This window comes from Moschus berezovskii, chromosome 21 (assembly GCF_049115385.1).
Source record: "Moschus berezovskii isolate FMDL1 chromosome 21, NW_MosBer_1.0, whole genome shotgun sequence".
Lineage (NCBI taxonomy): Eukaryota > Metazoa > Chordata > Mammalia > Artiodactyla > Moschidae > Moschus > Moschus berezovskii.
Genome location: NC_142480.1, coordinates 63,997,846 through 64,024,393, shown reverse-complemented (window position 1 = coordinate 64,024,393; position 26,548 = coordinate 63,997,846). Strand labels below are relative to the sequence as shown.

Sequence of the window (26,548 nt, the reverse complement as noted above, 5' to 3'; positions counted from 1 at the left end):
AAAAGTTACTGGAAGATCAAAGACCTAAATTTAAAGTTATCATTGTCTTAGAAGAAAATACAGGAATACGTCTTTGTGACCTTGGATTAGGCGATGATTTCTTAGATGTAACACCAAACACACAAGCAACCAAAGCAAATAAAGATACATTTGACTTCATCACAATTAAAATTTTTTGTTCTCCAAAGGATACCGTTAAGAAAGTGAAAAGATAACTTACATGATAGAAGAGAATTTCTCCAAATCATGTATCTGATAAGGGACTTGTATCTGGGATATATTCTATAATTCAGTTATAAAAAGACAACTCAGTTGAAAAATAGGCAAAAGACTTAATAAGATGGTTCTCTGAAGAATATATACAAATGACCAATAATCACATGAAAAGATGCTCAGTGTTATTTGATAACCTGGAAAATGCAAGTCAGAACCACAGTGAGATACCACTTCATACCCACTTGGATGGTTACAGTAAAAAGGTGGGCAGTAACAAGTGTTGGAGGAAAAGCAGAGAAACTGGAACCTTCATGTGCTACTGCTGGGAACAAAAATGGTGCAGGCACTTTGAGAAAACAGGTTGGCAGTTCCTTAAAAGTTTAAGCAAATGTTTAATACATGACCAAGCAATTCTACTCCAAGGTATATACCCAAGAGAAATTAAAGCATTTGTTCACATAATAACTTTAATGTGAATGTTCATGGCAGTGTTATTCACAGTCGCCAAAATATGAAAAAACTCAAATGTCCCTCAATTGGTGAACAGAAAACAAAGTAGTATTCCATACAATGAATTTTCAATTCAATTCAGTTCAGTCACTCAGTCGTATCCAACTCTTTGCAACCCTGTGGACTGCAGCACGCCAGTATTCCCTGTCCATCACTATCTCCTGAAGTTGGCTCATAGTCATATCCATTGCTTTGATGATGCCATCCATCCATCTCATCTGCTATTGCCCCCTTCTCTTCCTACCCTCAGTCTTTCCCAGCATCAAAGTCTTTTCCAGTGAGTCAGCTCTTCACATCAGGTGGCCAAAGTATTGGAGCTTCAGCTTCAGCATCAGTCCTTCCAATGAATGCTCAGGACTGATTTCCTTTATGATGAACTGGTTGGATCTCCTTGCTGTCCAAGGGACTGTCAAGAGTCTTCAACACCACAGTTCAAAAGCATCAATTCTTCGGCACTCAGCTTTCTTTGTAGTCCAATTCTCACATCCATACATGATCACTGGAAAAATCATAGCTTTGACTAGATGGACCTTTGTTGGCAAAGTAATGTCTCTGCTTTTTATTAAGCTGTCTGCGTTGGTCATAACTTTCCTTCCAAGGAGCAAGTGTCTTTTAATTTCATGGCTGCAATCACCATCTGAAGTGATTTTGGAGCCCCCCAAAATAAAGTCTGTCAGTGTTTCCACTGTTATCCCATCTATTTGTCATGAAGTGAGAGGACTAGATACCATGATCTCAGTTTTCTGAATGTTGAGTTTTAATCTAAATTTTTCACTCTCCTCTTTCACTTTCATCAAGAGGCTCTTTAGTTCTTCTTTGTTTTCTGCCATAAGGGTGGTGTTATCTGGATATCTGGGGTTATTGATATTTCTCCAGGCAATCTTGATTCCAGCTTGTGCTTCGTCCAGCCTGGCATTTCACATGATGTACTCTGCATATAAGTTAAATAAGCAGGGTGACAGCCTTGATGTCCAAATCCTTTCCTGATTTGGAACCAGTCTGTTGTTCCATGTCCAGTTCTAACTAGTGCTTCTTGACATACATACAGTGATCAATGCAAAGAAATAGAGGAAAACAGTAGAATGGGAAAGACTAGAGATATCTTCAGGAAAATTAGAGATACCAAGGGAACTTTTTGTGCAATGTTGGCACAATAACAGAAATGGTATGGACCTAACAGAAGCTAAAGATATTAAGAAGAGATGGCAAGAATACACAGAATTATACAAAAGAGATCTTCACGACCCAGATAATCATGGTGGTGTGATCCTCACCTAGAGCCAGACTTCCTGGAATGCAAAGTCAAGTGGACCTTAGGAAGCATCACTGTGAACAAAGCTAATGAAGGTGATGGAATTCCAGTTGAGATATTTCAAATCCTAAAAGATGATGCTGTGAAAGCACTGCACTCAATATGCCAGCAAATTTGGAAAACTCAGCAGTGGCCGCAGGACTGGAAAAGGTCAGTTTTCATTCCAATCCCAAAGAAAGGCAATGCCAAAGAATGCTCAAATTACCGCACAATTGCACTCATCTCACACACTAGCAAAGTCATGCTCAAAATTCTCCAAGCCAGGCTTCAACAGCATGTGAAGTGTGAATGTCCAGATGTTCAAGCTGGATTTTAAAAAGGCAGAGGAACCAGAGATCAAATTGCCAGCATCTGCTGGATCATTGAAAATGCAAGAGAGTTCCAGAAAAACATCTACTTCTGCTTTATTGACTATGCCAAAGCCTTAGACTGTGTGGGTCACAATGAAGTCTTATTTGGCCTTAAAAAGAGATGAAGTACTGATACACGCTAGATGAATGAACCTTGAGAATATGTGCATAAGTGAAATATGCTAGACACAAAAGACCACATATTAATGATTCTATTTATATGAAATATTATAAGAATAGGTAAACATATGGAGACAGAAAGTAATTAGTGATTTCCTAGGGTGACAGTGGTGGAGGGCAGAGGGAAATTGGAAGTGGTTGCTAATGGGTATGGAGTTTCATTTTGGGTAATAAAAATGTTCTTTTACTGTCATGATGATTGTGCAACTCTGAGACTATACTAAAAGCTATTATATATTTAAAGTGGGTGAATTGTATATGAATCGTATCTCAATAAAACTGTGGTAAAAAGTAGGGAAAAATGTAAAACATACAGTACTTTATTAATATTCTGTACCTCAAATTTAAGAAATATTTACAAATCAGAAAAGTGGAAAAGGATCTGAAAGAAAACAAGGATGCTAAATTCTTCTCTGTACAAAGGGGAAAACAAAGTTCTACTCTGTTCTTGACACCAAAAGAATGTTTCATATGATTGTAAAGATAGCGTTTTGTAGAATTGCCTTCTCAGTACTAGAGATGACAAATTCAGGAAAATATAAGTCACAATGGGACTAAAAACATGACAGAAGATCAAAAATTATCATTTTTGTAATAAAGGCATTAAAATCATCTATTCAGTGGCAAAGACTCAGAAATGACATGAAAAAGACGGTAAAAGCATGGGTGAAGATTTAAATATCAAATACAATTAAAAGGTAATAAAATCAAGAACATGTTTATCATAGTAGTGTGTGTGTGTGCACTTAGTTGCGCGTTCCTGTCCAACTTAGTGACCCCGAGGACTGTAGCCAGCCGGGCTCCTCTGTCCATGAGATTTTCCAGGCAAGATCACTAGAGGAAATTGCCATTTCCTTCTTCAGCGGATCTTCCTGAGTTCAGGGGCTGAACTCATATCTCCTGCATTGGCAGGCGAATTCTTTACCACTAATGCCACCCGGGAAGATCTGCTGGAGAAGGGATAGGCTACCCACTCCACTATTTTTCTTTTCCCCTATGGTACAGCTGGTAAAGAATCTGCCTGCAATGCGGACGACTGGGTTCGATCCCTGGGTTGGGAAGATCCCTGCAGAAGGGAAAGTTACCCACTCCAGTATTCTGGCCTGGAAAATTCCATGGACTGGATAGTCAATGGGGTCACAGAGTCGGACACGACTGAGCGACTTTCACACAGTGCCACCTGGGAAGCCCTATCATAGTAGTTTTGATTTGATTTGTTCAGTCACTAAGTTGTGTCCAACTCTTTGTGACCCCATGGACTGCCCACATCAGTATTCCCTGTCCATCACTATCTCCTGAAGTTGGCTCACACTCATGTCTATTTCTTCGATGATGCCATCCATCCATCTCATCCTCCATTGCCCCCTTCTCCTCCTACCGTCAGTCTTTCCCAGCATCAGGGTCTTTTTCAGTGAGTCAGCTCTTCACATCAGGTGGCCAAGTATTGGAGATTCAATTTCAGCATCAGTCCTTCCAATGAATATTCAGGGTTAATTTCCTTTAGGATGGACTGGTTCGATCTCCTTCCTGTCCAAGGGACTCTCAAAAGTATTCTCCAACACCACAGTTCAAAAGCCTCAATTCTTCAGTACCTTCTTGATGGTCCAACTCTCACATCTGTACGTGACTACTGGAAAAACCATAGCTTTGACTAGACAGATCTTTTTTGGCAAAGTGATGTTTCTGCTTTTTAATGCACTGTCTAGGTTTGTCATACCTCCCAAGGAGCAAGCGTCTTTTAATTGTATGGCTGCAGTAACCATATGCAGTGATTTTGGAGCCCAAGAAAATAAAATCTGTCACTGCTTGCATTTTTCCCCCATCTATTTGCCATGAACTGATGGGACCAGATGCCATGATCTTCGTTTTTTGAATGTTGAGTTTTAGGCCAGCATTTTCACTCTCCTTTTTCACTTTCATCAAGAGGCTCTTTAGTTCTTCTTCGTTTTCTGCCATAAGGGTGGTGTCATCTGCATATCTGAAGTTATTGATATTTCTCCCAGCAATCTTGATTCCAGCTTGTGCTTCATCCCAGTTCAGCATTTCTTATGATGTACTCTGCATACAAGTTAAATAAGCAGAGTGACAGTATCCAGCCTTGACATACTCTTTTTCCTATTTGGAACCAGTCTGTTGTTCCATGTCCAGTTCTAACTGTTGCTTCCTGACCTGCATACAGGTTTCTCAAGAGGCAGGTCAGGTGGTCTGGTATTCCCACCTCTTTCAAAATTTTCCATAGTTTATTGTGATCCATACAGTCAAAGGCTTTGGCATAGTCAATAAAGCAGAAATAAATGTTTTCCTGGAACTCTCTTGCTTTTCGATGATCCAGTGGATGTTGGCAATTTGATCTCTGGTTCTTCTGCCTTTCTAAAACCAGTGTGAACATCTGGAAGTTCATGACTGACGTATTGCTGAAGCCTGGCTTGGAGAATTTTAAGCATCACTTTACTAGTGTATGAGATGAGTGCAATTGTGCAGTAGTTTGAACATTCTTTGGCATTGCCTTTCTTTGGGGTTGGAATGAAAACTGACCTTTGCCAGTCCTGTGGCCACTGCTGAGTTTTCCAAATTTGCAGGCATGTTGAGTGGTCTGATTACTGCATCTAGGCCAAAAATGGAAGACTTGACTTGTTTTCACACCTCTAGGTCTGCTGGTGGGTTATTTGAGAGCTCTCTCCATGAGTAGGGTACATATAGGGCTTCTGCAAGTCAAGGGGCCTTTGGAGGAGTGAAGGATATCTGATATTAACTGCTTTGGAAATATGTGATTAATGTTTTTGGAAGAACCACTGACATCCAAGACAGAATCAGAAATTTGTTTTCTCTAAGCTTCTAAAAAGAGGGCAAAGGATTTTTTGATCCTTTTGTTTGTTGTTTATGGACTTCATCCTCTCATTCATTAATACATTCAAAAATAGTGTACCAGGTGCCGTGCTCACCATGGGATAAACAGGTGGAAAGGGCAGCCCCCACCTTAAAGCCCACATCTCTGGGGACATGTCCAGGCTACCTGCGGCCTGTGCTGAGCACTACTGTGTTATCAGGGGAGGGAGTAGAAGGAAGAAGCCTTTACCTATATTTTAGCTTTGTGTTAAAGCATGGACGTAGAGTTCCTGGTCCAGAGAGTGGCCTGCCCTCCTCGCAAAGGTGGAGAAATGTCTGGGCTGTCTAAAGTTTCTTGTACTTCTTTGTCAAAGATGAAAGACCATCTGTCAAAAAAAAAACAGTACCCAGGATCCCTGTGGAGGATTCCAGGTGCAGAGGTCAAGTCGATCTCTTTTTAGGCTTTTGTCCGTCCTATCTTGTTTTGGCTAAAGTGTGAGCATGTTAATTATTCTTCCCTTAAGCTGTGTGTTTGGGGGATGTCCTTTTTTTCTCTCCCATCAGTTTGGAGGGGAAAGCCATCAAGCTCCAGTAGGCTAGTGTCATCTTTCAGCAACAGACTTGGAAAGTGGTGGTAAGAAACATGATAACTCCAAAGCATTTGCATTTGTTTTCTTGAATTTGTCAAATGTATCTCAATGGACCTCTGAGATGACTGTCCGTTCTGGGACTCACGTGTTGTCCTTAGTGTCCTGACCATGTAAATATACACACTCCAACTCACGTGAAAGTGACCTGCCCAGTCCACAGTGCTTAAAGCAGGAAAGAAGATGGTCTTCTGCTAATGGGCTGAAATGTGTCCCCCCAAATCTTTATATTGAAGTCCTAACCCCTGGCCAACAAAGGTCTGTCTAGTCAAGGCTATGGTTTTTCCAGGAGTCATGTCTGGATGTGAGAGTTGGACTATAAAGAAAGCTGCCACTGAAGAATTGATGCTTTTGAACTGTGGTGTTAGAGAAGACTCTTGAGAGTCCCTTGGGACTTCAAGGGGATCCAACCAGTCCATCCTAAAGGAAATCAGTCCTGAATGTTCATTAGAAGGACTGATGTTGAAGCTGAAACGCCAATACTTTGGCTACCTGATATGAAGAACAGACTCATTGGGAAAGACTCTGATGCTCGGATAGATTGAAGGTGGGAGGAGAAGGGGATGACAAAGGATGAGATGGTTGCATGGCATCACCAACTCAATGGGCATGAGTTTGAGTAAGCTTCAGGAGTTGGTGATGGACAGGGAGGCCTGGCATGCTGCGGTCCATGGGGTTGCAAAGAGTCGGACACGACTGAGTGACTGAACTGAACAGAACTGAACCCCTGGCACCTCAGACTATGCCTGTGTCTGGAAATAGGGCCTTTAAGGAAGTGATCGAGTTAAATGAGGTCATTAGGGAGTCCTTATAAGAAGAGGAAGCTTGGACTTAGATGGATACAGAGGGAAGACCTGTGAAAATGAAGGGAGAAGACAGCCATCTGCAAATCAGGAAGAGAGGCCTCAGAGGAAACCAGCCCTGCTGACGCCTCAGTCTCGGCTTCTAATCTCCTGAACTGTGACGATAACTGTCTGTTGTTTAAGCCACCCAGCCTGTGTCACTCTGTCACGGCCATCCTAGCTGACTAATACAGTATCTTTTATGAGAACATTTAATATTTAATAGAGGTTGAGACAAGGTTTTGGACTGATGCGAATCACAGCCATCTGCCTTACCTTCTGGGACCCTGCGACAGCCAGCTTGAAGCGCTCTTACGGCAATAGGCCCAGCGCCTCTTCTTAGATGGTGCTACCTTGCGTTTGCTTGCTGCGTTTTTCTGTTTGTGTGCCTCTGTCGTTTTCTGATAAAATGAATGTGCTTTTCTTCCTCCTCTCCTTCCAGTTGGAAGCCTGCTTTCCCTAGAAGTCTGGGCTGTTTTCTTGACGATTCTTTTCATCTGTGTGGGGTTTATAGGACTGTTAAGGTTCTGTGTGCTTCTCTCCCTCCCTTGAGCGGAGCACCCAGCATGGAGCCAGCCTCAGATTCACACGGGCCAAGATTAGAAGGATAAGCAAGAGTTAATCTTGCTTAACTAGTGCAGGGCTATGGTGTGACTCGTGCCTGGGGAACAGTCGCCGTCTTTCCTTGGTTGGCGTGAGGCGGGCGTGTTGGAAGCCTTGTTCTTGTGGACGTGGCCTGTGAGGGAGGGAGAAACCGAGTGGAGATGGCCCTCCTCCGTAGGCCTGGTTTTCCTCGTTGGATGTGTGAGTTTCTTCCACCTCAAGGAAAGCTTCCCTCAATTCTAGTACCTTCAGGCAGTATTCTTGTTTCTCTCCTCCCCTAAAGTCTGAAGTTTCCTTCTCTCACTTTTCCCTTCCCTGGCCTGGCTTCAGCCCCCGAGTCCTCCGTCAAGAGCGCCCCCGTAAGGCCCCCCGGGGTCCCCACCTGGCCCTCCTGGGCAGGAGGTGCCGAGCGGCCCTTCCCCTCGATGCTGTTCCTCTGCTCCTGTGCCTGTGTGCCCTGCTTTCCTTGCGTTGCCCTCTGCAGTTGGCGTCATCTCTTCTACCCAGTCATGCAGTTTTGAGGTCCTGGGAGGATTAGTCTGGGATTGTTGATTCCTGAATGCCTGTCTCTGATCTCGCCTTTGCCTTTGAGTGCCAAGTCTGCACACTCCACATTCAACTTGACTTCTGCACTTGAGTGCTTTAAAAGCACCTGAAACTTAACAGGGCCAAAACTTGCAGTGCTTTCTTCCCCACACCTGGCCCTGTTATAGGGGTCCCTTATTCAATGATTAGCACAACCATACAGGGGTTATTTTTGATAACCGTCTTCACCTGGTACCTTGATATCCCCAGTATTCTTGACCTCACATTCTATGTATTGGGTTGGCCAGAAAATTTGTTGGGACTTTTCCGTAACATCTTATGCAAAAAAACTGAATGAACTTTTTGGCCCACCCAATACCTCTTTGAATCTATTTGCCCCCCCGCCCTTGTCCCCCTGTGGTCCCTGTTTACCTGTGCTCCTGTAGCGATCACCCAACTAGTGTCCAGTTTCCATGTCCCCCCAGAATCTGTTCTACCCATAACAGCCAGAGTAACACATTGGAAACATGAGCCCTGGTGACTTCCCACTGTTCCAAGGATAAGGAAGAAAACCCCGAGCAAATTGCATGTGACCCTCCCAGTGTGCCTCTGTCTTATCGCTCAGCCTCTTTGCCAGCCACATTCGCTCTTGCTCTGGGATCCCGGTGGCTTCTAGAATGTTCTGTGCTTTCTTCTGTCCCCAGGGCCTGTGCACCTGCTGTTCGCCTGGACTGCTCCCATCTCCTCTCTTCTCACCCACCCTGAATGACTCTTGCTTATCCTTCTCATCTCGGCCTGAGTGTCACTTCCTGATGGGACCCAATCTAAATTGGAACCCCCTCCTTTTATCTTTTCATAGCATTGTCTATTCTTTCTTTGCAAACATTTGTTGTATTTATGATTTTTATATATGCATCTGTTTCGTTAATGTTTATTCCTTCTAGTGATCACTTACATTGCCTTCACAGTAGGTTCACAATTCAGTATTTATTGACTGAATGAGCCTCACCCACAGACAGTGGTGACTGGTTGCTTGGTGCCCACGTGGCTCTAATCATGAGTGGAAAGGTCTGGCAGGGCCAGTTCAGCTTTCTTACCCCAGCCCTGCTGCCTCCCAGGGTGGGGGTCGGGGTGGGGGACACCTCCCGCCTAGTGAAGGGACTGATTTTGAACTCCAAGGTTGATCAGTCCTTCATTCAAGATCTTAACCACAAAAAAATCTTTATTTTCCACCTTTCTTTATAAGGAATTTACATGAAAAAATATGCCTTTTATAAAAATGACTTGGCCTTGGGGGAAGTTATTTAAAGAATTCATACTTGGAGAGCAAAACTTATTTTTTTCCTTATTCAAAAAGAAGAAAAAAAAAAGAGAGAGAGAGAGAAGGCCATTATTTTTCAAGGATGTTGGATTTATGCAACTGCCAAAAGTTCACCTGGCTGGGGAGCTCATCTTCAGCTGTGGACCTATCATTCCAGATTTTTTGCTGTTTCGTTATTTTTTTAAAATAAGAAGACCTTTTGGTTGAAGGAAAGAAAGTGATTAGAAAATAATTGTTTTTGGATCTGACAGTTTTCTTGGAAAGCATATTGTTTGTAAAGCTGTGTGTGTGCGGACTTAAAAACTAGACTGGTTGTTCGTGTTTCCTCCTCCAGTGCTTTCCCCGCAGTGACTGACTCTGCACGGTGCTGTCACCAGGTCTTTGGCTGTGGCAGTGATGGGTTGTTGAGAAGTCTGATGCACACAGTGATGCTTGCGTTTCCTTCATGGGGCACCGCAGACTGGATTCTGTTAAAGATGATTCAGGGTGAAGGGCCGCATTCCCGTCCGTGGCAGTGCTCTGCCGTGCGAAAGTGCACATCCTTACTGTTTCCATGGACCTGGGGGGAGTCCTCGAAGCTTGACTGAAATGCAGAGAGTAGTTTAAGGACTGACAGCCACGCTGCTGTCCCTGTGGATGTGCCTATGAGGAAGCTGGGCTGGGAGTTCCCCAGGAGCTAGAGGCTGGAGCTGTAGCTGCCCACCGCTGCTGGAACAGTTGCTACCCTGTGCTGAAACACAGGGGTCCCTTCTCCCTGTCTCCTACCTTCCTGTCTCCCTCTAGCATGCCCAGCCGGCAAGGGAGTCTAGGAAATAGTTTGCAGGTCCTCTACAGTTGATGATGGTGACGGTTGCATAACTCCGAGAATATATAAAACCATTGAACTGTGTGTGTTCAACAGTTAAATTGTATCATATATGAATGATATCAATAAAACTTGGACCATAAAGAAGGCTGAGTGCTGAAGAATTGATGTTTTTGAATTGTGGTGATGGAGAAGATTCTTGAAAGTCCTTTGAACTGCAAGGAGATCAAACGAGTCAATCCTAAAGGAAATCAACCCTGAATGTTCATTGGAAGGACTGATGCTGAAGTTGAAGCTCCAATACTTTGGTCACCTCATGTGGAAAGCTGACTCATTGGAAAAGACCCTGATGCTGGGGAGGATTGAGGGTGAAAGGAGAAGGGGACGACAGAGGGTAAGATGGCTGGATGGCATCACCGACTCAATGGACATGAGTTTGAGCAAACTCCAGGAGACAGTGAAGGACAGGTAGCCTGGCGTGCTGTAGGCCATGGGGTCGTGAAGAGTAAGGCACAACTAAGCAACTGAATAACAGCAGCCATCACCACCCCAGAGTGGAATGCAGAAGAGAGGGCTAGGAGGAAAAGGACAAATAACTGGTGCGTGGGAAACGGATACCTTTCTGTTAAGTGGAACCTTCATGGGCCTCAAGATCAGGCCCGGGTGAATTTTCAGTTTCCAGTTCCCATCTTGAAGGTATTTTTATTACATCTCATACATGCTTATTTTGGAAAAATTAAAGACAAAAGACAGTGGGCTATTGTACATGCAGTTGAAACTACACATCTTACTAATTTCGTTGCTGTGGCAGTGGTGGCTTTTGTGCCCTGAAGATGGGTTTGTGTGGCCCTGGCAGGGGTGTCTTTTCACAGGATCCCGCTTGGGGCAAGAGTCGGTCTCTCCCTCAAGGAGAAGGACTCACACTGCCTGTTTTCCATCTTAATGAGAAACATTTGATTTCCATTCTTTTATGGAAACCTCTTCTAATGAAACATCATTAATTTTTCATGGTTTAAATGGCTGATTTCATGTACAGTCATGTTTTGTGTTCTGTCACATTTGTGATGATTAAGATATTCCACCCTCTGGAATGTTGGGAGGTTACATTGGGATATTGAGCAGGAGTTAAAAGCCTTGAAACTGTTATTTTTGTACAATTCTGATTTATTGTTGCATGATTAGGGATGTCCTTAGGGAAATTATTTCATGCTCCTGCCTAGTAAGAAATATTGAAGATAACATGTTGATTGGTGAGTATCTAAGCTAGAGACCCTGGTCAAACCCTGTAGGGTGCATACGAGCATCCACTGTTTGTTTTGGGTCACTCACACAAAGTTTAAAAACCAGCATTCAGACCCTAGTAGTTAACAGCAGTAATAGTGATGTAATGATAAGGATAGAAGTAAAACTAGCAGCATATTTGAGTGCACTTATATACCTGAACCAGTCAATTCTAAAGAAAATCAACCCTGACTGCTTAGTGGAAGGACTGATGCTGAAGCGCCGATACTTTGGCCACCTGATGAGAAGAGCTGACTCATTGGAAAAGACCCTGATGCTGGGAAAGATTGAAGGCAAAAGAAAAGGGCGGCAGAGGATGAGACGGCTGGATGGCATCACCGATGCAATGAACATGAACTTGGGCAAACTCCAGGAGACAGTGAAGGAGAGGGAGGCCTGGCGTGCTGCCGTCCACGGGGTCACAAAGAGTCAGCCATGATTTAGTGACTGAACAACAGGAACAGTTAAACACCGGGTCCTGTGTTGCACCTGACTCACGTCCACTAAGAGAGTGGAGTGACTGTCCCCTAGTGTTAGAGATGAGGACGCTTGCCCCCGGCCCCCACAACACGGGCACACTCTGCTCCGCTCCATCGGGGGCCATAGCTGGGCTCCTCACAGTTAGCGTTGCCCCCGCCTTCTGTGAAGAAGTGAAGAATAGGGAAGCCTGGTGTGCTGCGGTCCACGGGCTCACAAACAGTCGGACACAACTGAGCCACTGAACAACAACTGCCTCCTTAGGTGATGGTCGTGCTGTATATGAATTTAATTTCAGAACATTTAGGTTAAGTTTGTTGAAAATCTCATTATTAATTAGGAATTCAAAGAGTTAAAAAAATTCACTCAACCAAGTATAATTCTCAAATGTTTCTGCTACGCACTAGGCCGTGCTTCGCAATTTGGAAGGTGCAGAGAGTGATGTTTGGGTCCTTAAGCTCACAGTCTAGCCCAGAAGGTAAGTATAGACCCACGTTAGACTATAGCATGGATGGGAGTTTGGAGCTTGCAGCATTCCTGGGGAGCAGGGGGCTCAGGGAGGAGGGGACACTCCAAGAGCCTCAGGGTCATCTGTTCAGGTCTTCCCCCTGCAGTGGGCTACAGGGGTTTTCCCTGGCAAGCGGGGTAGACCCCAGAGCTCCAGCCTCCTGTTCAGCCTAGTCTGAGAGGTTTCAGTGTTCTCAGGGTTACTTCTGTTGTCCAGTTTTGAGTTTGTTCCTGATGTGGCTGGTACAGAAAAGAAGGCTCCCTCCCCATGTCCTGCACGGCAGCCTGGCCTGCCCCAGTGGGGAGGTTAGCGTGTTGCCTTGGTGAGCCTGACACTGTGCGAGCCCGGGGCCCTGCCTGCTGGGCTGATCCCTGATTCTGGAAGCCAGTGCCCTCCCTCTTCTTTCTAGCTCAGACCGCTGGTCATCCCCCGTCTTGGTTCTGCTGCCCGCTCTTGCCCGCCTGTTTTGTTGGCTGCGGGCCCATGGCTGCTCCTCTGGGTGCTCGCACTGCCCCCGGGAACGAGGGATCCCCAAGGCCGCCCACTTGGAATGTGCAGGAGAATTTCTTTGGAATTCCCTCTGATGAGTACTGTAGTTTTTGGTCCTCCACTCCTATAGAAGGTTCCTGAGAGATATAGCTAAACTAAATTCATGATCACGTTTGTCATAAAATGTGGGAAACACTGGCTAGTGCAGTGGCCCCTAGATGAAGTCTGACTTGTTATTTTTATTTTAGAAGTTAGTGTTAGGAAAATACTGACTTTCCCTGAGGAATGCTGTTCCTCCAGTTGGAGGACTGTGTAAAACTGATCATTTGGCATGTTTACCTTAAACTTTTAATTTTTCTCCTGATTTCAGGAAACTCAGAACCCAATTCAAGGGCAGAGTGGACAGTAGTTATTCTGCAAGGCTGGACTCCCAGTCAGCTGGCTTAGTGGCCTCCAGGAGCAAGATGCTGGACACATTCCTGGGGGTCTCGGTTTGCTCATCTCATCTGTAGGCGAGGTTAACAGTCTGCAGGGAGGAGTGAGCTCAGTCTGGAGGCTCTGGTGGGACCTCGGCTGCAGCTTTGGGAGCCACGTCCTCAGAGCACTGGCTTCGCAGGTGTGACTTCACCTATCCCCAGCGCTCACGTGGGCCCGTGCACTTCATCTAGAGAGCCTTCAGAAGCAATGAGTGCTCCCTAGGAACAACTTTCCAGAGTGTGTCCTCAGACAGCCCAGGGACTGTTTGTTTCCAAAAGAATAAGGTGTGAAAATGAGGCTTCTAACCAAAATGATTCCCTGGGGGAAACCTTGTCTAAAAACTAAAACCCTCTATACACAAATTATGGGTTGGGAGGACAGCTTTGGCACTTCAGAAGGTTTCTCTGTAGGTCAGGTGTGTCTCTGGGTCTGTGTCCCATCGCCCCTCCTGACCACAGCCTTGGCGGTGTGTGTTCTCCTGCCAGGTGCTCTTTTGGGCTTCCCGGGGCTGTCTCGTTTCCTCCTCAGCAGTGTTCAGAGGAAGCACTGGATGAGCTGCATGGGTCCCGTGGCCCACTGGGACAGCCCGGCTGAAGCTTTCAGGCCCACCCTCCTCATTTGTCTCTATGAAGAGCAGCAGCGGTCCGTCATCAGTAGCGCTAAGCTTTATTGAGCACGTGCTGTGAGCCAGGCGCTCAGCTCAGGGGTTACACCTGGATCTCCTTTAAGCCTGATCACAGCCTGCCGAGAGAGGAGCTGTTGTCCCTCTGTCTTGTAGATAAGTTATCTGAGGCTAGCGGAGGGCACACGACTTACCCCAAATCAGACAGAACAGTGGGGACCCTCATTTGAATTCAAGCATTCTGTCTCTAAAACTCTGTCCTTGGCCACTCAGTGACCTGGCTGCCACCAGAGTCGTAATCGTCATTGCAATTAGGGTGCCATTTATTGAAGAATCGCAGCATCCCAGAGAATGAACTAAGTGCTCCATAAGCATCTCAGTCACCGTGCAAGCCTGTGCAGTGGGGGTGATCATTCCGATTTTGAAGACAGTCACGTAGACTTGGCGAGGTTCTGAGCCTTGCCCGGTGTCCCACAGTAGCTTGTGGTTGAGCTTGGCACACACTCTGGTCTGCCCCAAACCGCATCCCTCTTTTGAATTCCTGTCATTGCTTGCCACTCATCCGTAGGCCTCCATGGCCCCCAGGGTGAAGAGCTCCTGGCGCCTTGTGCTCACTCTGGGCACCAGGGCCTGTCCTGCCAGCGCGGACCCCTCTCCCGGCCCCGGAGGAGACCCCTCTCCCCAGGGCTTACGAAGATCTCAGGGGACTGGGCGCAGATCCCTGAGCCGTGCCTCCAGATGAGAACGAGGGACAGGTGGCCGTCCTCTGGCCTCAGGTGAATTCTTGGCAACACATTGCAGAGGTGCAAGGGCTTCTGACAGGATTGTTCTCGTCCTGCCCACGAGTGAGCTGGGGAAAACCCATGGTCAGGGCAGCTAAAGGAACGTGTGGCTCTGGACTCTGCCCCGGGGCTGAGGGTTCTGGCTGTCCACTGCGCTAGTGTGCCCAGGTGGGGACGTTCTTGTATCTGGACCTTGAGTGCTGCGTGTGGGAAATGTTTATGTTTCTGGCTTGAACGCCAAGTTCAGGTTAAGTGTGCATGTTCTTGTTGACTCTGTAAGCATGTTGGATGCCTTCCACCCAGTTCCTAGGGGAGAGGCTCGTCTTTGTCTTCCCAGTGTGAAAAGCCCAGTGTCCTTGGGCAGCTGCCTCCATTCCCTCCACAGTGTCTATTTTCCCTCTGATTTGCTTCTGCAGCTGGCAGGGCTCATATGAGGAATAACCTGAGGTTTTCCCTGGAGATGACGTTGTAGAATCAGACCTGAAAGGATCCTCCTTGCAGGACATAGAGTGACTTCAGGGCTGACTTCCGCTGTTTGAATTCTTACACCAAGTATTTTGTAGTTTATGCATTGGTTTTCCCTAGTGAATACCTAATTACTCTGTTGTTGTTAAACTAAAGTAGTATCTGTTCTACATAGAGTTTGACAATTTATAACTGAGCTTATTTTTTCCTTTACCAAGAGCAAAACTAATAACTACAGTAAATTATATACTTGCTAAGCATTTTGAACACTCCCCAAGCTCTTAGAATAATTTGAATATGCTAAATGTACAGTGTTTAGAATGCCTTTGGTTTCTTCCTTGTCTTCTTCTCTCCCGCATCTTGTCCCAAAGGTTCATGGTAACTTGCATAAACACACACCATTTTCTTCTTTAATGGATAATTGGGGCAAAGGGAAAATAAATGTAAGAAAAATAATGTGAAGCCCGAGATTGAAAGTCTACCAAGTCAGCACCAAGCCCCAGCGACGTTCTGGCAAAAGACACTGTTGGGCTGGACTTGGGAGTGATCCCCGGCGTCTGTGACAACAGACCCGGGGCCTCACAGGCTGCGGTCTGTCCTCATCGGTGGGGTGAGGGCCGCCTCCCCGGTTCCCACAGTGGAGGGAGACAGCTGATTACCAAGTGAGCCTGGAGGGCCCCCAGGTGGCTGCCTGCCTGCTTGGCCTCAATTTTGACTTCTCCTGTGAGGTCTAGAATTCAGCACCCATGTTATTCTAAAATTGATGTTTTTCTTCTTGCTTTTCAATATGCTTCTCATCTGTGAATATTGAAATTGCTGAGACTTTATTAGGGAATATTGATGTAGTTCATGGAATTAAAGGTAAAAATAGATTATGGTTCTGCTCTCCCTGTAGGAAAGGAAGAATCATCAGGCGTGATGGTTGTAGAGCTTTGCCGATGGAGGGGTTGCTGGGAGCAGGGATTGAGGAGGGCGGTGAGCTGCCTTCTGCTCCTCCTGTTCCCACGTGTAGGAGAGGGAATACAGGTCCTCGCTGTCTTACCTGCTGTTCCCCAATCCAGGCTTCTGTATGCTGACTGTTGAGTGTCTTTATGTACTCATTCCACTGCAGAAAGAGTATTGCCTTTGATGAGGCCTTGCTGTCCTAGACGTCCCTGGAAAGGGTGTTCAGTGTACGGCCCGGACACCACACTGTCCCGTGAAATCTGAAAAATTCTGACTTCCTGAAACCCAGCTGGCTGTGGGGATCTGATTCAAGTCTTAAGGCTCCTCTTCTCATGCTTGGGAAAGGACGAAGCACCGGGGCGTCCGTGAACACCAGTTCACATCCTTGAACGCGTGGGGGGATCGCCAACCCACCTAGCGTGGTTGCGGTGTGACAGCCCCAGTTCACTGTTGTTGGTGAGGGGACACAGCAGGAGCATGCGTGCCCTGGGGGCCGGCCTTGTACTTGCTGCTCTGACTCAATGGCCTGGTGTGCGTGGAGGCAGAAGGCTGCTCCTCCTGCTCAGGTCCTGCAGCAGTCAAGGCCATGCACAGAGTCCTTTCCTGCTGAGTTTTTCGTGGCCTTTCCCGTCCCTGTGTTTTAAGTTCAGATGACACTGAGGAGCCTGTTTACACCCAAAGCAGTGCAGGCAGGAGAGTCAGAGCTGTGGGGTGAGGCCTGGGTTCTAGGGCCAAATCCACCCCTGCCCAGGGCTTGACTTCAGCTTTGTTATGTGGGAAATAGGGATTCCACTCACTCATCCATCCATGCATTCATTCAGCCACCCACTCAAGCATGCACTCCTTCAGTGAGTGTTCACTTCACAACACATACTGGGCCCGGGGCTGGGGGTGAAAGGGGCAGACCAAGTCGTCGTCGTTGCAAACCCTTTAACAACCGCAGAGCCCCTGACTTGTGTTTCACCTGTGACTGAGTATCCTGGGCAGATGTGATCGCGCAACATTACACCCTTTGTGGCACCATTTGTTAGCTCTTCCAGGTCCATCAGGGAGGGAGAGGCAGTTACTATTGGTCCTACTTGAAAGACGGGTGCCCAGTACAGTGTTTTGCTGTGTGAAAAGTCCAGGGGTCATCTGCTCCTCTGGTGGGAAGTGCTGGGCTACCTTTCTAGGAAAGCACTCACACTTACCTGTTTCAGCCCAGCATCTTCCAGAGAAATATTACTAATGCATCCTTTAGACTGCTAAAAATGCAGCTCTATTCATGCAGGAACCAGAAAACACGGACATGGTGAAAATAAGCAGCCAGTGTGGGGAGTAGCTGCAGAGGAATCCATGAGTTGGGAATGCGGAAAGGTGGGTAGTAACTTCCAGTTTAGGGAGGAGCTGTGGCACAGTTTGTTTCTTCATCACCTTGGAAAAGGTGGGTGTGCTGGTTACAGCAAAGCTCCTATTTGGGTGACCCTTCACTTATGCTGCTTTAAAGTGGGGATGGTGTGGCTTATCACATATTCCAAGATGAATAGGTTGGCCTGATCCAGGCAGTGAGGGCCCGGCAAGCATGCTGAGCTCAGGATTTGATTGCCAACTAGGGGCCTCTTTCATTCTGGCCATGTGCAAAGGCAGTACCATCTGGGACTGTATTTTTTCTCTTAGAATAGACCCTGCCTTCCCAAATTCCACTCCTAAGGCCTGGAAGTCTCCATGGGAGGTGAGCCTGGCTTTGGGGAGGAGGGAACCACTCTGCAGGTTGACAAGACAGTCTCTTGTGTTTCTGTGATAAGTCAGAATATTTTGCTCCCCAGGCCCTCTGTTTTATTGCTTATAGTTTAAAAGTGACTTCCGGGGTTTTCTCAGACTCAGGGATAATACTTTAAATAAAAACTTGTTCCATTGTATAAATTTGGAAAATACAGAGGAAAAAAGGTAACTGAAGATCACACATCACCCACGGTTCGTATTTTAGTTGAGTTCTTCCTAAAGAAGGTTATCATCTTTGGGCCTGAAGATGCTTGTGTGTTAACCTTTGCCAACCTGTGATTTAAGTATATATAGACTTACAAGTGCTTGTCTCTACATCACTAAACAATCTTCACAACTGTGCTTTCCATGGCTGCCCACTGCTTTACCATCATTGGCTTTCTCTGTGGTCGTGGACTGTTTCTCAGTTTGTCTCACTGCACAGACTGTTTTTCTTTATACACTATGAGCTGTATTTCAGGGTTTTTTGGTGCATCTTTGGTTCTAGAATGATTCACTGTATGAAACCAGTTTGTACATCTATGGGCTGAGCTTATTGCATAGAGGTTGTAGCAGAGCTGGCTTCTGTGTTCAGTTCAGTTGCTCAGTTGTGTCTGACTCTTTGCGACTCCATGGACTGCACCACGCCAGGCCTCCCAGAGTTTACTCAAACTCATGTCCATCGAGTCAGTGATACCATCCAACCATCTCATCTTCTGTTATTCCCTTTTCCTCCCGCCTTCAATCTTTCTTGGCATCAGGGGCTTTTCTAATGAGTCTTTGCATCAGGTGACCAAAGTATTGGAGTTTCAGCTTCAGCATCAGTCCTTCCAATGAATATTCAGGACTGATTTCCTTTAGGATGGACTGGTTGGATCTCCTTGCAGTCCAAGGGACTCTCAACACCACAGTTCAAAAGCATCAATTCTTTAGTGCTCTGCTTTCTTTATAGTCCAACTCTCACATCCATACATGATTACTGGAAAAATCATAGCTTTGACTAGATGGACCTTTTTTGGGCAAGTAATGTCTCTGTTTTTTAATAAGCTGTTTAGGTTGGTCATAACTTTTCTTCCAAGGAGAGAAAGAAAGGCAGTTCGTTAATTTGATAGCTATTATTTCCATTTTTACATCAGCCCACACGGAAGACTTTCATTCCAATCCCAAAGAAAGGCTTCCGTGTGGGCTGATGTAAAAATGGAAATAATAGCTATCAAATTAAGGAACTGCCTTTCTGTTCACATTCGGATTCTGAAAGTGCATGTTATTGACATCAACCTTTGATGTTGGTCAGAGGTGTTTGCACCCACAAATCTGTATGTCAATCCTCACATGGCGGCTTTGTGTCCAGATGTTCCGGACTCAGTAATAACCCTAGATGTTTAGCAAAGTAAGGTCTTCTAGAAAGTCAGCTGATCTGAAGAGTTAGCAGAGGGTTACTCACTGTTTACTAATATCCCTTCCCTGTGGTGAGGAAACAGCAAACTCGAATCTTGGCCTCGATGTGTGTCCTGTGGTTTTTTTTTCCTATTGTGCTTTGTTTTTTTGTTGTTTTTTTGAAATACTGCTTTTTTGCCTGCTGCTGCTGCTAAGTCACTTCAGCCATGTCCGACTCTGTGTGAACCCATAGACAGAAGCCCACCAGGCTCCCCTGTCCCTGGGATTCTCCAGGCAAGAACACTGGAGTGGATTGCCATTTCCTTCTCCAATGTGTGAAAGTGGAAAGTGAAAAGTGAAAGTGAAGTCGCTCAGTCGTGTCTGACCCTTAGCGACCCCATGGACTGCAGCCTACCAGGCTCCTCCATCCATGGGATTTTCTAGGCAAGAGTACTGGAGTGGCTTGCCATTGCCTTCTCCATTTTGCCTGCTAATGGCTCCTTATTCCTGACTATCAGCTTGGTCTGTGGGGCACCCACTTCCAGGCCTTTGCTTGCTGGCCCCAGTTACCAGCAATGGGTCCTGGTGCTTTCAGAAAGCCTTGTGGGTCTGGGTCATTAACCCTCCCTGCCCAGCCCAGGCTTCCTTTCCTCCACAGACTGTCCTCCTCATTCTCCACAGGGGCAGATTTTCCATTCTGTGGTCTTCAGCCCTTTCCGCCCCCCTCGCTGCCATGGTGGACGGGAATGTCCTTTGTGACATCTGGCCCCAAGCACGCAGGCTTGACTGTGGCAACGGAGGGCAGGGGGCGCCAGGCCCAGCCACTGGCCAGGAAGCCTGGTCATTCTCTTGGGGAGGTGCGGTGAGAGCCCTGTTCACCATGTGGATAGGAAGCCAACACGCAAAGTGCTGCAGGAACATCTCCGTTGTTTTCTAGAAAAGAAGAAGCCAAGAAGGGGCCGGCCGTTGCGGGATGGGCGGCAGCGGAGGAATGCTATCCGGCTGACCAGCGAACACACGGTGGAGACCCTGGTGGTGGCCGATGCTGACATGGTGCAGTACCACGGCGCTGAGGCTGCCCAGAGGTTCATCCTCACCGTCATGAACATGGTGAGTCGGCTTCCTCCTGGAGAGGGCTCTGCACGTGGCGCTGGCCTTTGCTCCTGAGTCAGGGGTGGCCTCACATGCAGACTTGCCACCCCTGGGCAGGTGGGGCACAAGGGGCAGGGGGGCGCCCTAGGCAGAGGCCTGAGTGCTGAGCGGGGCTGGTGCAGGGTCAGTGCTGGAGTCCGCCCGGAGACCGGAGTCTGCCCAGTGTGGGAGTCCACCCAGTGATGAGAGTCCGCCCGGCGATGGGAGTCCTCTGGTAGTGGAGTCTGCCGGTGCTCCCCACTCGAGGCCTCCCAAGACCCTTTCTGTGGGTGAAGGCCCCTCTCACAGGAGTCAACGCTGAGTAAGTCAGTCCTGCTCTAAGGAGCCAACTGTCTAGTACAAAGAATCAATGTCCGACTTTAGTGTAAAACAGAGCTGGTCATGTGCAAGGAAGAGAGGTTGTCTAATTGAGGGAACCAAGGAAGGAATCTGTGTCTTCTCTGGTTTGATGAGTGGACGGAGGAGGGAAGCCTTCATATGGTGGGTAGGTGGGGAGGGGCCGCCCACCTTAAACTTTAGACACAGAAGGATGTTTGTCTGCATCCCCACTCTACCATCCATCCACCCTCCTAATAAGCAATTTTGAAGATCTCCTGGCATTGTGGTAGGTGCCAGTTACAAATCCTAAAAGACCCGGTCCTTTCCGCAGAACGCAGTGGTGTCACAGATGGGCGAAGCATCTGTGCTTGAGTAGGCAGCTCTGCAGGGAGCCGGGGGGCCAGGTGGCGGGCTGGGGAGTGATCGCCCCAAAGTGTGGGGGCATTGGCAAGCAAAGGTGCTTGCCCACCTGGGGGAGCAGTGGCAGGTCACACAGGGGGTGCCGCAGGAGCTACATCTTGAGGAGGACAGGTAGACTGGTGTGGCTGCAGCTGGGAGGGGGAGCAGCCTTAATGACGGGGGGTGCAGAGTCAAGGGTGGGCAGGGCGGGTGAGGCCTCCCGAGGGGAGGTGGAAACGTGCATGGACTAAGGTCTGGAAGGACAGCCTCACAGCTGTGCCTGGGGGACTGGAGTTGGAAAGGCAAGAAGGAGCACTGGGAATGGCGTGTGTGAGGAGAGTGTCTGAACTAAGGGGTGGGCGTGGGGGTGGAGGAGGTGATCCTCTGAGGAGGAGGGCGTGCTGGGAGGAGAGACCCACAGGGCTGGGCGCCTGGCCTGGAAAGGCAGAGGCAAGAGAGACCCAGGGTACTCCCGAGCTATGCTCTGGGCGCCTGGATGGTTGGCGGGGCTGCTGGACGGGAAAAGGAGCAGAGTGTTTGGGGACGCAGCGAGGGTTCCAGTCTGGACAAGCTAGCTTTGAGTTCACTGTTCGAGCTCAGGATGGTGGGCCTGGCTGAACGAAGGGACTAAGGCTGCTGGGCACGGGGCTGGGGCTGCAGCTGTTGGTGCGGCTGGCCTGGGCCGGGCCGAGCAGAGCACAGCGGGTAGAGAGAAGCTGCCCTCAGAGGCACAGTGGAGTGCTGGGGTCAGGGCTGGGCGGGAAGGCAGACAGACCCAGTGTGGGTTATCCTTGAGCCGGGTGAGAGGTGTGGGAAGGGAGTGGTTAACAACACCTGATGCTGCTGCCGGCCCCAACAGAGTAGCTTCAGGGATTGGTTCCCTGGTGGCTCAGATGGTAAAAGCGTCTGCTTGCAATGCAGGAGACCCGGGTTCCATCCCTGGGTGGGGAAGATCCCCTGGAGAAGAAAATGGCAACCCACTCCATTACTCTTGCCTGGAAAAACCCATGGACGGAGGAGCCTCATAGGCTACAGTCTATGGGGGTTGCAAAGAGTCGGACAGGACTGAGCGACTTCACTTTCACTTTAGGGATTGCTGGGGGTGGAAGCTGGGTAGGGGCAAACTGGGATGAGATGAAGTGAAGAAGTAGAAACAGCATTGCAGAAGATCTTGGCTGAGGGAGAGAAGAGAAAAGAGCCTCACTGGGTGGAACTGAGGTCAAGGAGGACTTTGGAGAGGGAAGCAGGTGAGGGGGTACCAGTGAGGGGTTAGGCCCAGACACACCTGCAGCAGGAGCCCTGCTCTGAGGCCAGAACCACTTTGAGCTGGCTGCCTGTGTGTGAGCAGCCTCAAGGCAGGGCCTTAACCACCCCCGGGACTTTAGCTGCCCCAGGGGCCTTGTGCCTGGTGACAAAAGCACATACAGATCACGGAAAGTGGAAAGGGCCAGGCCCTGGCTGTGCCACAGTGACTGAGAGATGCTGGAGGCGGCCCAAGAACAGAGAGGCTGGAGACGTGGCAGGGCCACACAGGCAGTCCCTGGCAGGATTGTGGCCGTCAGGCCAGGCCTGTCTGTAACTGGCCACGGGGAAACAGATGATCGTGAGCCTCACCCTGGGCTGACGGGGATGGTGAGGCCCACGGCGTTCCCGCCCACTGTGAAGTCAAGACTGGTACCTCGACCTCTGTCCCGTTGACTTGCCAGTGCTTGCTTTGGGGACACCTATCAATTTGCAGGAAACTCCATCTGTCTGTCCCCCACCCCCACCACAGACAGGCCATGCACTAAGGCCGAGGCTGCTTTGGTGGTGCATGGAGTCTTGAAGGTGAGTTACCCTCTGGACCCACAGACCTCCCCGTAGGACGTGGTCGTCTGCAAAACCCAGTGATGTGGACCTGCTGGGGGACCAATCCAGGGCTGATCCGTGGACACGGGCATACCATGAGGCTCCAGGTCACCCTCCCTTTCAAAGTCATCAGCTCTAGGAATTCCATTAACTTCTTTTCTTTCCTTTCTCCCCCCACCCTTTCCTTCCTCTCCCTTTTTTCCTTCCTTTCTTTCCTTCTCCAGATTTTTAAAACTTATGGTAATAAATACATACCATAAAAGTCTCTGTCTCACCCTTTAAGCCTGCAGCTCCGTAACATTAGGTACATTCACATTGCTGTACCGCCATTGTCACCATCCGTCCCTGGAATTCCTTTCGTCTTGTGCAGAACTGAAACTGTTCATTTGACACTGGCTCCCCATGGTCCCCTCCCCCAGCCCCGACAGCTACGCTTCCATTTGAATTGGACACCCCTAAGGCCAGCAAGACTGTGAAGAAAACTGATCGCCGAAGAATTGATGCTTTTGAACTGTGGTGCTGGAGAAGACTCTTGAGAGTCCCTTGGACTGCAAGGAGATCCAACCAGTCCATTCTAAAGGAGATCGATCCTGGGTGTTCATTGGAAGGACTGATGCTGAAGCTGAAACTCCAATACTTTGGCCACCTCATGCAAAGAGTTGACTCACTGGAAAAGACTGATGCTGGGAGGGACTGGGGACAGGAGGAGAAGGGGACGACAGAGAATGAGATGGCTGGATGGCATCACCGACTCTGTGGACATGAGTTTGAGTGAACTCCGGGAGTTGGTGTTGGACAGGGAGGCCTGGCGTGCTGTGATTCATGGAGTCACAAAGAGTCGGATACAACCGAGCGACTGAACTGAACTGAAGGACCTCATATGAGTGGAGTCAGACAGTATTTGTTCTTTTGTGACTGGTTGATTTTCACTCAGCATGATGTCCTCCAGGTTGGTCCATGTTGTCGGAGGTGTCAGAATCTCCTTCCTGTTTGGCTACATAATATTCCATCGTATGGACAGACTGCATTTTGTCTGTTCATCTACTGATAAACGTTCGATTGCTTCCTCCTTTAGGCTCTTTTGAATAATGCTGCTGTGGATGCGGATATACAGTCTGAGTCCCTGCTTTCACTTCTTTTGGGTATGTACCCAGAAGTGGAATTGCCCCTGTTTCAGCTTTTAATGGTGTTTGGCCCTGATTTCTGAGAAATATCCCTGAGCTCTATGGCTGCACAAGCCCTGGCCTCCCTGGAGACTGGTTAATGACGGGCTGCTGTGCTGCAGTCGCCCAGAGCAGAGCCCAGAGGAGGCCTGCGGGGGCTGGCTCAGCACCAGGCTCTCTCACCTGTAGGTAATTTCATCTCATTTATTTATTTTTTGTCCAGGGCACAAGTCCAGGGAATAAACATTCATTACAACAGCTAAAGTAGTAATAAGGCAAAGCTCCTAGTTTGATATTTGCTTTCATAGTTTTATCATGTGGACAAGGGGTGCTGTTTCATTTATCACAGGTCGGAGAGGGGTTGTTTGTGGGAGTGTTGGTCTCCCCACGAGCTGTAAGGACTGAGTGACAGGGGCTGAGTGGTGGCAATGCTTGACTTCAGCTTGACACTCTTCACGCCTCTTCAGCTGCTGATACTAAGATGTTGGTGGCTCCAGATCCTGCTGCCTGAGGGCACATCTGGGTCAATTACATTCATTTGGGATTTAGATGTTTCTTAACGAGGGCTGCCTAATAAGGGCAGTGCCGCTTTGGTGAAGGGCACATGACATTTGTACACTGACACTTAGCCCTTCAGTCGTCTGCTTCTTGGAGAGGCCAAAAAACAAATGGAAGCAGAGCGTCTGACCTGCTCACACTGACTGTCACCACTGGCAACCTGTTTCTGTTGCTCTGTGAGTCGCTGTTCAGAATATTTAAGAACCAGTTGCATTCAGACAACATACCTTGCTTTAAACAAGGCCACCCTCCACCACCTCCAGCGTCCTTAAGTTTCTCAAACCCTAGTGTTAAAAATACAAAGAATTCTGTCTGTCCTGCCCATAGCTGTTTCAGAAAAGGGATCTCTGTTATTCAGTAAGATCATCTCTAAGCCGGGATGCCAGGGAAGGGTGGTGGCTGAACTGAGGAGCTGTGTCGTTAGACAAGGCCCCCAGGTGCAGCCGGCAAGAAGGGGAGGCCAGCCTGCCCTCTCTCTCCTGGTGTACCATGTTTTCTGTGGGCGTGTAGGGTTGAAACAGCTCTGTCTCCTTCACTCCTCTGGATTTGGAAGGAAATTTGCTGGAGAGGTTGCCGCCTTTATTCCATGGGTTTCTCTCCAGCACCGTCTGGGGCTGATGTCCAAGTGCCCACCCACCTCCCCGCCCTCCCACTTGGGTCTCTGTAGGCGGGGGACTGACCCAACTCCTACGTGCCACTCTGACCACAGGGGCTAAACCCAGACAAGTCCCTGTCCCCAAGTCAGGCCAGGGGGCTCGTGGGGCCTGGGTGTGTGGTAGCCCACCCGCAGTTGGCAGAGTGTGGGGGTTTGGTGCCAAGCGCTCACAGTTCTTGTAGCATCGCAGACTTGTAGTGCATGAGGTCTGTGTCAGCCAGCAGCCGGATGGCCCGTGTCTCGGGGGAAGAAAGGGTGTTTGTGGTGCCTTGACTAGTCCAGATGGAAGCTTCGTGATTTCATGTCACTTCCTCCTCATCCTTGGTGGGTTTCCTCATTCTCATTTTACAAGACGAGGATAGAGGCTTGTGGGGAGTTCGGGGTGCAGAGCCAGTGAGGGCCTCACAGGGTGAGGGTTCCCTGTACCACCTGGTCATAAGGGAGACCGCGTATCTCAGACCCTTTCTTTCCGTCTCTGCTCTGGACTGACCACCATTGTTTTTTATCTTGACAATTGCAGGAGTATCTTCCTGGGCTCCTCACTTACATTGTCTTCCCTCTTGAATCCTTGCTACAGAATGGCTAGAAAGATCTTCCGACAGAATTAGGACATTGTCACTAGGAGCTCTGAGGCGCTTTGTGGCTTCCCTTTTGGTGGATGTGGAAATCTTCCCCACCCCCCTGCCCTCCCAGGCCGTGTGGCCGGCGCCCACCCACTTCTGGGCTTCACTCCCTGCTCCATGCCAGCATGAACTCCTGGCCCTGTGCACCACTGTTTCTCAGGGACCCCAGTGGGCTCCTCTCTGACTTGTAGTATCTCTTTGTCAGGAATGGTCTTTGCCCCACTTCATACAGAGTTGGCTTCTGTGTCTTATGTCTCCGTATAAATGTCCCCTTAGAGAGGCCTTCCTTGCTGACTCCTCTGAAAAGGCCATGCTGTTTTCTTTATCATAGCAGTCTGCTTTTTCCTTGGTGGTTCTTGTCTTGATTTATAATTCCATATATTTATTTATTTATTTATTTTTGCTTTTTAAAAACCATCTTGCTGCAAAGTTTCTGTGTACTGTTGAATTCAGGTTGGTATAAAATCAGAAAGCTATGACTTTAGGACGTTAAATATTATGCTCATAGCGATCACAAAGAAAATAGCTATAA

General features: G+C 48.1%; 1 protein-coding gene across 1 annotated transcript in view; it reads left to right on the top strand.

The window, feature by feature from the left end:
• The window catches only part of ADAMTS17 (ADAM metallopeptidase with thrombospondin type 1 motif 17), a 401,986-nt gene that overhangs the window by 53,113 nt on the left and 322,325 nt on the right, over positions 1 to 26,548 (top strand). The window contains exon 4 of the mRNA XM_055417694.2: positions 20,238 to 20,410. Coding sequence (XP_055273669.2) covers positions 20,238 to 20,410 — 173 coding nt within the window. The remainder of the gene's footprint in view (positions 1 to 20,237; positions 20,411 to 26,548) is intronic.